The 12583-nt window shown below is 46.9% G+C and overlaps 1 protein-coding gene across 3 annotated transcripts in view; it reads left to right on the top strand.

Annotated features, from left to right (window-relative positions):
* Positions 994-12583, top strand: part of FAM20B (FAM20B, glycosaminoglycan xylosylkinase) — a 22060-nt gene continuing 10470 nt past the window's right edge. For 2 of the 3 annotated variants that reach the window (XR_002441149.1, XM_021404664.1), the window contains exons 1-4: positions 994-1095; positions 5983-6513; positions 9197-9283; positions 10564-10673. Coding sequence is in view for 2 of the 3 variants with exons in the window: in XM_021404664.1 (XP_021260339.1) it covers positions 6137-6513; positions 9197-9283; positions 10564-10673 (574 nt within the window). In the remaining variant the exon portion in view is untranslated. Of the gene's footprint in view, positions 1096-1398; positions 1526-5982; positions 6514-9196; positions 9284-10563; positions 10674-12583 lie in introns of those variants that run through there. The other variant, XM_021404663.1, reaches the window with a different exon arrangement.

The following is a 12583-nucleotide window of genomic DNA, read 5'->3' as shown; positions in this document are numbered from 1 at the left end:
TGAGCTGACCCTCCTATTTCAAGTTCTTCCCGCTGTTCCCATTTCACAATATCCAAAAATTCCTCATGAGACATCGATACCTGTTCTGTGTAAGTGGCTCGCATGAGAGGAGCAGAGCGGGTAGCATCTATTTTATTTGAGAATTTCATTCTGAGGGCTTGCGCTTGGAACTTGCCCTCAGTGTCACCCTGTCTGGAATCATTTCTGTGGCTTCAGCTTGTTGTTTCCATTGGCTCATGGTTTTATTTTATATAGATATCTTCTGCAGAGTGACAGTCAACATGCTTGGCCCTCTATCCCTCGCCTTACCCGTACCCTAACCCACCTGGCCCCTTGGAGCTCTCAGCGCTTCTAGAGCCGTAGCCGAGTGCTTGGCACTTCAATATTGATGTGCTAATTAATAATGGAAACCATAACCGTGGTTGGGTTTAAAATTTTAATTTGCTGAGGAGTATCTTTCCCTCTAGCCGTAGGGAAGCATCCTGTGTGGGGATGGCTGGAGCTGGCAGCCTGGTGATGCTCGGCAGCGTGGAGCAGGATGCTGCGAGACGTTAGGTCGGATTGCTCAAAGTTCTGCTTAAAAAAAAAAAAAGGGGGGGGGGGGGGGGGGGGAAGGATTTTATTTCTCGGCTTAAACATGGAGGAGGAGAAAATTCCTGGAAGGAAATATAGCCGGTATTCCTCTCTACCGGGTTACAGGGTGTATCGCTGCATTTCTCCCGCCCGGCTGTTGGTGTGTATGCACACCCCCCCCCGCGTGCACGCGCACAGTGCCGTCGCGCACCATCCCGCTGGTGCGGCGCAGGGCCGGCCCCGGGCAGGATGGGGTTAATCTCCGCTTTCCCCTTCCTCCCGCCCCATTGGCCGGCCGCAGGTGGCGCTCCTTCTGCCGCCCCCATTGGCGGAGGGAGCACCACGGCGCTCGGCGCCGACCAATGGGCGGGCGCGCCGCGTCCCGTCGGCGAGGCGACGGCGGCTTCTCATTGGGCGACGAGCGGGGCGGGCCCGGGGCGGCGGGCGGCACCATGTTGGGGAGCTGGCGGGGGCTGGCGGCGGCGGAGCCGGCCGGGCTATGGAGCGAGGCTGCGGGGCGCGGTGAGTGCGGGGCCGGGGGTAGTGGGCGGCGGGGAGCGGCGGGCGGTGGAGAGGAGGGCCGCTCCGCGCCCTGCCTGCGTGGCTCGGCGGGGCGGTGTCACCTGAGGGCGGGCACGCCCCTGCCCGGGGCGCCGCGGGGCTCGGCGGAGCGCCTCCGGCCTGGGGGAGCCCTCAGGGTGTGCGTGCGCGTGAGTGTGTGTGTGTGGAGGAGGAGCCGTTAGGACCGTTACGGCCGTTGGGCAGCGGCGCGCGCCGCCTGAAGGAGCGGCACCTGCACGGCCCCGCGCTGCGGGCGGCCGGCCCCGTCCGGCTGTGAGGCGCGGGGCGTGCGCGGCGGGATCCGGGCGTTCACCGCTTTAGGAGGACATCCGCCTCGTCCCGGTGCGCGAGGTCTTTCCGGGAAGCGGCTCGGCTGTCGTGGCTCGCGCAGGTGCGGCGGGGCGCGGCTTCGTGTCGCCGTGGCCGCCCGTCGCAGAGCCGGGCGGGAGCGCTGCGCCGGCCCCGCGTGCCCTTCGGTCGGATCCCGCTCTGCCGCCCCGGGCACGGCCCCCGTTTGCGCTGCGAAGCCTCGCGGGCTCGTGTCGGCGTTAGCAAAGTTGGCGGCGCCCCGCTTCGGTCACTTCGGCTGCTCGCACCGCAGCCTTGCCCTGAGCTCTTCCCGCTAACCCATCCGCTCTGCCTTCAGAGCATCTTCCGTTCTGCCAGATGCGGCTGAAACGAGCGGTTGGATCCAAAACCCTACCTGTGAAAAGCTTGGTTGTATCGACTTTGTTTTCGTAGGAAACTGCGCTCGAGGGAAAGTTTTTCTGCGAGGAGGGTTAATGGAGATTGGTTTCCTGTGGACTTGCCACATCCTACCGTAGCCGTTCGTGCCTGCTCCCGGCCCCCTCTCCCCAGGGTTGCACCCCGTGTTCTCACTCAATCCGTGCTCTCATCGGAAACTGGAGATGCAGTTTTCCATATGTAAAGGAAAGTTCAAGCGTAGACCGTCCTGAAGGCTTTGCCTGTGGATAAATGGGGATTTTCACAGGAAAAAAAGAGGGCAGAATAGCAGACAAGTAGGTATGTATGAAGCTTTGTGTGCCGGATTACTAAACTAGTACACACCACAGCATACAGAGAGCGGAAGTGACAGAATGAGTCTGAGAAATGTAGGCAAAGGTCTGCGGGAGCCTGGCTGTGAGACCTGAAATAACACGGCTTGTACAGGGAGGGGAGGCAGGAGCTAGCAGGGAGCTGGCCAGGGTGGGGAAGAGAGGAAGGCAGATTGATCTGGTGAGACTGAAGCACGTTCCAGGGAGAGGAAAATGTCACTGCTGTGTATACACTGTTTCTTAAGGCGTTCTCTGAGATTGATTGGCGAACTTTAAAAGGCCTTTTCATAGGAGATTCCAAAAGGCATAGGAAGAGAAAACATGCATTTAAACAGGAATTAGAGCATGCATAACCATAGTTGTTTCAGATTGTCATCTGCTGGAACCTTGGTTTTTTGTGTCCTAGTGCCGACAGAGCAAACTTCTGCACCGTTTGGATCTTTTCTGTCATTTGGAGCACGTTGTACGGAAAGGTTTCAGAGATGGCTGCTCAGGTAGCTGTCCTCTGCTAGCTTTGGGGCTGCTGGCAGTAGCTGTGAGCTTGCTGCCGTCTGTAGCATGCTTCAGTTCAGGTGTTTGTGTGCGCGGTGAGCCCACCGTGATATTTAGAAGATGTTGCTCTTTAGCTATTGACTTGGAAGACTCGTTAGTTGCTGAGAATACAGACCTGGCTGTAATGAGAGACAGGATTGATCGGGAAATTACCTGATGAGGTGGTGAAAAACTAAAAGCGTTTTTGGTATAGACCTGCCAGTTGACTATGCTATTGAACAGCTGGTATGGTTGTTTGTTGCTGTTTTCCTGGTTGATGAGAAGTATGGGAAAGCAATAGAGAGGGAAGTGGGTTTTTCTGTACTTCATGTCGTGGAGATGGAGTTTGAGTGATAAAGCAACGGGTTCTTTGGGTTATGTCTTCTGTTCAATAATGCTAGCTGGAGAGAGCGGCCAGCAGAAGGTCAGGGGAAGAAATAACAAAGAACACAGCAGTTTTAGAGTTCCCTGAGCTTAGCTGAGAGATCAGTGTTGGCTGCCCTACGGTGGCAGGAAGGTGTGTTGTTTGGGGCTGTAGGTGCAGGGCTTGCTGTTGTTGTGTCGTGTTAGCTCTGGCTGGAGGCTTAAACGTTGTTTGCCTTTCCTTACGCTGGTGCCTTTTGGTATTAAGGACACGTGGTATCATTTCAGACTTCTCGTGCTCCTGTGACAGTGATGTAGAGCTAAGTGGCTCCTCTGTCCCTCTGCTCCGTTTTGCCCAGCGTGGGGATCCTTGCCTTGTCCTCCCCATTTGCTTCTGGAACCATTTCCTTGTTGGGTCTCCTCAAAGCTTACCTCAGTCCCTTATTTTGTCCTTGACCCTTTTGCCCTTTGTTCCACGGTGTTCTCTCTCCTTATTTCCCCCTTTAAAGAAAATGGCATTGTAGGTGTTATTTCACTTGCTTCTGTGGCCACCCTTCCCATCTCTGTCCTTGTTCCAGGACCAGCTTCGTGCATCCTGAGCTCTCATAATCCTCTTCCAATCCATTGTGACAAGGACTTGTACTTTCCTTTTGAAAGAAATTAGTTGTCCTTTTGGAAGAAATTAATTTCTTTCAAAACTGGATGAATATTTTCTTACAGCACCCCAGTGCTGTCGCTCTCACTATTTTGAATTTAAAACAATGAAGATTAAGCTCTTGCTCTCCATGGCAAACTCGTTCATGAGAAGATTGATTTTTGTTGGCTCGCTTCGTACGGCAACGAGCATAACACTGGCACCTAACGAGTAATGTGCAGGCTCTGCAGCTAGTGTGCCAAATCGATTGCATAGCAACCTCAGGGGTGCCTTGTTGATTCTTGGAGGAAAGCAGCTGATGTCTCTTTCTGGCGGATGTCATAAGGAGTCGGAGTGGGCTCACCTGCTTGGAGCTGCAGAGAGCAGAGCCGCGGTCAGGGCTCCGTCAGAGCACGAGGAGAAGTTGTATATCGTGGGGAGAAAGGGTTGGTTTTTCAGCTAAGGGAATTACTGAAACATCTCATAGCAAATATTTAATTTCTTTTGCTAGCTTCTGTCTACACAGTTGGAGGCTTTCGGCCAGAATTAGTTTTAGAGCTGTCACAAAGGATGAGCAAAGTAAATGACCTTTAATTTAAGTGGTGGCGATAGTTATGTTCTACCTCCCGGAACACCCCTGGAGAAATGCCTGAAAATCAGTCTAGGAAATGCAGTGCCAGAGCTAGGAAATGCTTCTGTCCAGTGCTTTACTTGGCCAACACCGAACTGTGGGGCTTTCCTAAAATGTACGTGTGGCTGGATACGTATCTCATGATAAAGAGTGGCCATTCATGCAAGGGATGGATGTTCTTCTGTGCAACTTCTTGCAAACCCTAATGGATTTGGAAAATGAATGAATGAAGAGGCTGATAGCAGCAGCATTCAAACTGATCTAGAATTACTCATTTGAAAGAAATGAAGTTACAAAATTTTGACTGGGGACTCAGATCCAGCCTGATCTGCTTTGCTTTCTTCAGGTTTAAGAAGAAGAATATTATTCAGGGCTCTCTCTGAAATACTTCTCTTTTCATATTTGCCAGAATTAAGGCTCTCGGGTCAACTATGCCTTCCTCATCTGTGCTTCTTGTTATCATGCTGGCAGCGTGCGCTATGCAAATTGACGTGCTGTGTGCAGGAATACAGGCTGCCTCAACAGAACAGAGAAGAGCACTAATTTGTTTTAATTACCATATAAACGTCTGGCTTGTTGTCTTTCACTATTTGTACAAGCACTTATTTTCCAGTAGATTGAAGTTAACGTCACGTGGTTAGCACAGGACCGCAGTGCCGGTTTAAAGCATCCTTGATGCTTGATAGCCTTCTTTCACCCTGTTCTCTCCTCTCCATAGGGTTTTTATGTTGCTGTGGTTGCTGTTGGCATTGAACTCCACGTCCACATTTCACTTTTAACTCATTGTCTTTAGGAGATTCTGTGGACTGGTTTTATAGGAAGTGTTTAAGAGGCAAAATAGGTGGCTTGGAAAGGCCCAAGCTGTCACCTGGAGCAGGGCAGTGGTGGCAAAGTAATTCAGGTGGCAAACTGGCACTGATGGAAAATGCTGTTCTGAAAATAGGACAGCCTGCTGGTTGGCCATGGAATTCCCGTGTCCCTGCTGGTGGGCTGCGTTGTTGAATTGAACCTCAATTGTTGTTGAGATCACAGATACTTTGCATGTTTTTTTGTGGTTACTGGTGTTACGGTTGACTGCATAAGATGTGTAGTTAACCACAAGAAAGTGAAGTTGTCACTTTTGTTTTAAGAATGGAGGAAAGATGAGTAAATTGCAGTGGTTGCAAATAAATTAAGGCAATAAATTAAGTCCGTTGTGTCCTTGTGTCTTAACGCCTTCAGGAAATCAGGCAGCGAAGCTGTTGTAACTGCTTGTTAGATGTCAGAGGATCTACCTGGGACATGTCTCTTGCGTGACATACCTCTAGGAAACGGGAAGTCATTCGTTCCGTACTAACGGAAGGGTGTTTGTGAAATTGCAGCCATCAGCTTATCTATAATTCTCTGCAAAAGTCTGTCCTGTTGTAGTTGCAGCTCGCAACACACGCTGTTGTGATTTTGGCTCCATAGAGATGGTATCAGGCAAGTTCCCCTTTTGTGTGCGTTACTTAAAGATTACAGGGCGGCAGTAAAACACAACAGAAATGCTTGGGCTTTAGGATACAAGTGTAGGTAATTCAGACATGTTCCAAGAACAGACTGATTTTTAGCTTGTGGGAAGGCAATCCCTGACGTTTGTGTTTTGTTTATTTTAGGAGTTCCAGAAGATGCTCCAGTGCCGATCTGTCTTTTACAATGCAAGTTACGAGTGAAATTTAGTAACTAACATCTCCCTCCTCACCCTGATCTCCAGTAGACTTCCCGTAACTCTCGGAAGAAAGGGTCGGAGGAGAAGGGCCAAAGGTCACCATGAAGCTAAAGCAGCGAGTTGTGCTGTTGGCCATCCTCCTCGTCATCTTCATTTTCACAAAAGTTTTCCTCATTGACAACTTGGACACCTCAGCCGCCAACCGGGAGGACCAGCGCGCCTTCCACCGTATGATGGGCAGCCTCCGTGTAGAGCTGGACCCCCGACTCGACCACACCTTGCAGTCCCCTTGGGAGATCGCAGCCCAATGGGTCGTGCCCCGCGAGGTGTATCCCGAGGAGACACCCGAGCTAGGGGCTGTTATGCATGCCATGTCAACAAAGAAAATAATAAAAGCTGACGTGGGATACAAAGGGACCCAGCTGAAAGCTTTGCTGATACTTGAAGGAGGACAGAAGGTTGTCTTCAAACCCAAGAGGTAAATATTGCCTTCAGTGATGGAGTTAAGAACTGCGTTACTTATTTATGGTGTTGCATTTATCGAAGTTACACGTTTGCAGGCAAATGGAAAGGTCATTCTGTTACTTGTGAGACAGTAGAGAGCCTTGCTGGTCCCCTGCTTACCTTGGGTTACTGAGCTAGCTGTCTCTCCGGCTGTACAGCTTGAAACAGCCTTTCTTTAGGTTAGAAGAGCAATCACTGTGTTCGGTCTTGAAGGAATGCTGGTTAAACCTGGTGGTTCTGAGCAGCATCTTCCTTATTCTGGAAGTGCCGTTTCTGGCAGTGTGGAGGGTCTTTCTCAATGAGAGTCATGTCAAACTGCCACGAGGGAATGCATACAGGTCAGGAACAGGGAAGGAGTGAAAGTTCAGTGGTCTTAAAAGCAAATCTGGGCGTCCGATGTAGTTATGTAAAGACTGTAAAAATGACTTGCAGGTCAGGGCAAAAACCCCTGAGTTTCTTGGCTGCCAGTGCTGAGGACTGGAGGAGCAAAGAATGGGCAAGTTGTGATACTTCCTTGATATGGCCTCAATTTATGGTGACCCCAAGGGAAATTTGACATGATGGAATGCTTATGAAATCTTGAGCCCATCTATAAAGCTTTGAACTGCTTGCCTTCAAGGAAAGGAAGGAGGAGAAAAGAAAAAGATGTCAAAAGGTAAGGTAGATGTGTTTTATGAGAGCGCATTGCCAATTTCAAGGTACATATCTCTCCAAAGGATATTAGATTGAGGAGCATCAGGATTTTCTGTCATGTTAATGAGTGATTAGAGAATGAGGAAAAACATCTGCCCTTCACTTCTTGAGTTGGCAGCCCTGCTTCCATGTGGTCGGTTACTGGCCTGGCTGGAGCTCATTGCGGGGCTGTGCTGGGTTTAACCATGTGAACCTTTCACACAGGGCAGGGGCACTGGTGGTACAGCAGGAAGCACAACCAGAAAAGGCAGTAACAAGGTGTGGCATTTCAATAGTGCTTTCTGTACAAGTGAGTGCTATAAAGCCTATCACCAGGCATTAAATTATATTCCAGTAATGGAATGTCTGTGCGAGCAAGCATAGTGACAATTCTGCAAGAAGAACACGTGCTTCTGGGAATGTCTACAGGAATGCTAGACAGTTTATAGGAGTGCTAGGCAGTATGGCCCCAGGCGTGCTGATGGATGGACTCGTGTTCTGTTTGCAACTGCTGAATAGCTGCACTTGTAGGTAGTCTTGTATTGTCATTGCAAGATAGTCTGCTTAGCTAGCTTTTGACCTGAAAGGTGTATGGAAGTCACTGTGTTAAACAACCTTTTTGAGAGTGCTTACTGGCTAGAAAAGAGTGGACTCTCTTGGTTTGCTACCTGTGCCTAGGGAAATACTTGCTGCGTGCTGTGTGTGGAAGCAAGAAGTTGATTGTGTTTTGCCAATATGTTTTAGCTCTGCAGCTTCCAAAATGTGATCGTGCTTTCACAAGTCTGCTGTAAGTGTATACAAAAGACCTGACTTTGAGCCAGTGTTCTGAGGGTCGCTATCTCATTTCAAATTTACTAAAAATCTAGCTGAAGTTAATAATGATTTATGGTTGCTACCATTGCATGCCAGTGGTTTATGTCAAGTAAGTTGCTTGTTTGGAGCAACTGTCCAATTTGGCAGGAATCTCTCAAATCCTCCTTCCAAAACATGCCATCTAGCACTGGTTAATTCTTTCTTGAGCTGCCCTGCAGAGAAGCCAAAGCATTTACTCAGACTGATGAAATGTTGTCTGGCTCCAGAGATCTTCTCTGAATAGGGTTAAAACATCAAAGCCCTGTGGCTTCGCTTCCACTGCTACTGCTTGAACCCCAAGTCTGTGGAAAAAACATCCGGTTTACCCGATTAGATTCATAGGTGGAAGTGAGGAAATAAGCAATCTAATTCGACCTTACTTTATGTGACGGTGTGTTGTGTTTCACCCGCTTGCTCAGAATTGATTGTGGTATTTTATGCTTACCTGAGGACTGCTGCTTAAGCACATGTAGGCCTGATTCAGATGATGTGAATCTCTGAAATTTCTCTTTGCTTTGACTATTTAAATAACATCTATTAAAAAAAAAAAAAATCCCACCGCTTCACCAGGATAGGCTGCTGTTGTGATGACTGTCCGACTTCTATTTCTTGTTGGTAATTGTCTTTTCTCCACCAAAATAAATGGCCTTTTTATATCCTGCATTCTCAGATTCACGCTTGCTGATCTTTTAACTACTAAAGATAGCATTTGACATTTCTGCCACAATATCAGGTTTTATTTTCATGTTAATCTGCGATCCGTTCTAACCCCAAAGTTGTTTGTGGAGATGCTGCTTTCCAGTATAAATAGGCCCCTGTTCGGTAGCTGGGTCTGTGTTCTTTGTTCTTAGATGTGACTTGGCATATGGTTGAATTAAAACTCATTAGTTTGAATGGGCCCTGCTTCCCAAGCTCTTGAGACTACTGTAAATTACTGACCTTTCCTCTTTATTTACTACGTCAGTGGCTTGTACACTATTTAAAATCATTAATAATTGTCCTTCTCCCATAGGCAATCATTTTGAAAGTGACCCAGAGAGTGTTTAACTTAGCATTGTTCTTGCACTTGTTACTGTGAGCAGCAAAACTGATGGAAATCCTGCATGAATCATTCTTTCTTACTTCAATTACAGGTATGCCAGGGATTATGTAGTGGAAGGAGAACCGTATGCTGGCTATGATAGACACAATGCAGAAGTGGCAGCCTTTCACTTGGATAGGTATGAAACTATTGGGCTACCTGGTTTTATCACCTGTGTTAAATGCTTTTTCAGTCCCCTGAAGAATACACCTCAGATGTGAACTGCTTCTCATCTGCCAACACGTCACGTTACTTTAGAGTTAAAATGATAAGGGTTTTTTGTGAAACTACCTGCCGAAGATCTATGCAAATTTCTATCATTAAAGATGTTTGTGAACTACTTGAAAAGGAGAATGAGCACTTAAACTACTGATGCATCATATTTGGGAGAATCTCTTCTTGGATATGTAACTCTGTATTCTTGTGTTCCTCAAGAATACCCAGCCAAAGCTACGTGCCCACAGAACTAGCACGTACATTAGTTGTAGTGGTGCCACTTCCATATTTTGGCCCCAGATGCCATCGTTTCAAAAAGGACCTGAGTGACACCATGTGCTAACCTCTGATGGGGAGGCTGTGCAGTCCAGGGTTCTGGCTTTCAGCTGTGAGCCTGAAACAACAGTGACGGGTTCTCCAGACCTAAGTTCTCCATTTATTTACCTGTAATGCCCACATTTTCTCAAACTGTGCTTACCTGTATTTGCTGCGAGTTTTGTCTTCATGCATTTCTTCTGCTTTCAGATGGGTGCCTGTTCTTAGAGTTATTTTGTACTTATGGGACTTATTTGTTGAATATCCTTAACAAACAAAACCAACAAAAAAACCCACACTACAAATGAAACAAAACCACAGCTATTAATGAGAGACTCTCCCAGTGTTGCTGTATTGATTGTCCCTTGTTCAAAGGCCAAACTCCGAGACTGTGTACTTTCAAGTGTGACTGAATTGGGCTTAAGCATGACATTTTATTAGGTAGCAATTCCCACAAATGAATGATCTCTGCGGGTGACCAGTCCAAAGCCCAGATGGTTGCTGCTTGATCCTGTTCACAAGACAGACGATAGATATTTCTGGCATGAAGTCTGATTTCTGAGATTTGGAGTGTGATGCATCCTGTGTTGCTCTGCTGCAAATGGTCTAATAAAGAACTGTCACCGATACCCTGTAAAGTGAGTCTAAAATCCAGGCACTTCAGAAAAAGGAATTTCCTTTCTTTGCCTTGGAGAAGCAAGGAGGTTGGTGCAGCGTTCCAACTTTATTCCCTGGTCTCAGATCATCTTGATTTCACACAACGGCACAGAGACAGACAGGCAGTTTATTGTTCGGTTCTTTTTAATTTAGCACTGCTGTCCGTGTTGCGCATTCTCATTCCTCACCTTGTGTTTTGCTTTATTTTTTCCCCTTTTTCCCCCAAATCAGAATTCTAGGTTTCCGACGAGCTCCCCTGGTGGTTGGCAGGTTTGTGAATCTACGTACAGAGATCAAACCAGTTGCCACGGAGCAGCTTCTGGGTACCTTCATGACTGTGGGTAAGTGGATTCCATGGGTTCTGCAGCCCAGTAAAGAAGAATGCTTAATGGAAAAAAAAAAAAAAAAAAAAAAGGACTATGGGAATCTGACACAGTTATAGAACAGTTAACTGTGATACAGGAAGCTGGTAAGCCTCTTTCTGTGCCAAGAGAGATCGTAATACTTGTATAACCCTGTTTGGCGGGGGAGGAGAGCCTCATTTTCTCCAAGTAGTTTTTCATCTGTAATTTCTGCGTTCTCTAATGCTGCTGTTCCAGACGAGGATTTTTTGAGTAAGAAATGTATTTATTTTCCCAGAAGCTATTAGAAAAGTCTGCGATGAGACCTGAAAGGCAAAAAATGGAATTGTATTTAATGTGAACGCAGTGGTTATTTGGGATAATTTATAGAGCTGGTGCATTGGTTGGCGTTAGATGTTGTTTGTGCCACATCAGACTCTGCTAAGCATTTGTAACCATGTCAGAACTTCCTTATGTTGTTTACAGTAATAATGCTGTGAAGGGCACTTGCTAGAGATGATTAATGTGAACTCCTGCTGGGTGGTCGTTAAGCATCAAGAAGGGACTTTGAGTGCAGCCTTAGCTCCTTCAGGCCTCTCATAAAATACCTAATTGCTACTGGTTCTTTCTTGATGGGATGAATTTATTGATGATTGTTCATTACAGCTGATATACGTGTCTGTACGTATTTCTATTACGAGCTCTGCTGGTAGTCTCACCTACTGGGTTAACTTCACGCTTTCAATTTTAAGGTTGAACTTTCAGACAGTAACTTTGCCTTGCATAACTTTTTGCACTCTAATCTGCCACAGGAAGAATTTACTTTTTCTCATTTCAGCCAAAATAACTAAGCAATCTTCTAGCAGAGACGCTGACTTGAAAAGTATGGCTCCAAAGAATTGTCATTGCCTTTCCTTAGATTTCTTGGAACATGTTCTACAGAGCATGAAGCAGAGAAATGGGTGGTACTGGGGAGAAGATTGCATCGAGGGGAGGATCTTTTGTTAACTCAAGTTTGCCAAAGTTTCTGAGGTTTTAAAGAAAAGGTAGCTCATGAATACCCTGCAGAATTTCTAGAGCTGCAGCTAGAATCTCTTAGAATTCTGTCTCTTTGTAGACTTGCTGTAAGCTGTGGATAGGAAGAGAGACTTGCAGGGCCTTCCATGTAAATAGAGACCTGGTCTGCTGCAAGTTCAGTGTTGTAAATGTCTGATGTCCTTTGGCTGTCCCAGGGAGATGCTAGGATTGTAAGAGCCAGATCTGAATGAATGGGAGACTGGAAAGGTCTGCCTGACTAGAGGATTATGATGTGGGATTTGGACCCATAGTGTAAGGATGGAAAGTGAAAAACACATGTCAATATTTGGGGAGAATGATGGATGTAGGAGGAAGAAAGGACAGGGAGTAAGTGTGTCCCTTCCTTGTGATACCATTGTTGAAGAATGTTTTGGAAGAAGATCTCTGAGAATGGAGCTGGAATTGACTTGGCAAGGTTCAAGCCAAGGCAGGCTAGGAGGATGAAACAGAAAAGGTTAAGCTAAAGATGTTAATCCAGGCAACTGGATTACTTTACCCTACAGGCTTTGAAGCCCTTAAAGGACTGGAGACCACAGGGTTTCATTATTCCTCTCCTGTCAGAAGGCACTCATGAAACTTTTGACAGTACTGTGTTCCTAGGTCATAAGAACAACAGCTTGTTTGTTTCCCCTACTGAGTCAGCTCACGTAGCTAAGATGTATAGCAGCTCTCAGGTCTCCAACTCCATTTGAGTTCTGCTTAGTCTTATTTTACTTGTCTCTTTTCAGTCAACTTAAAAAAAAAAAAAAAAAGAGCACGTTAAACAAACAGTGCTAAGGTTGCGAAGTCAAGTTCCCAAGGATTAGGAAGGGGTCATAAAAACTTGGTGATAG

Source organism: Numida meleagris, chromosome 7 (assembly GCF_002078875.1).
Source record: "Numida meleagris isolate 19003 breed g44 Domestic line chromosome 7, NumMel1.0, whole genome shotgun sequence".
Taxonomy (NCBI): Eukaryota; Metazoa; Chordata; class Aves; order Galliformes; family Numididae; genus Numida; species Numida meleagris.
Note: the sequence above shows the minus strand (reverse complement) of the source record. Positions and strands in the feature narration are given on the sequence as shown.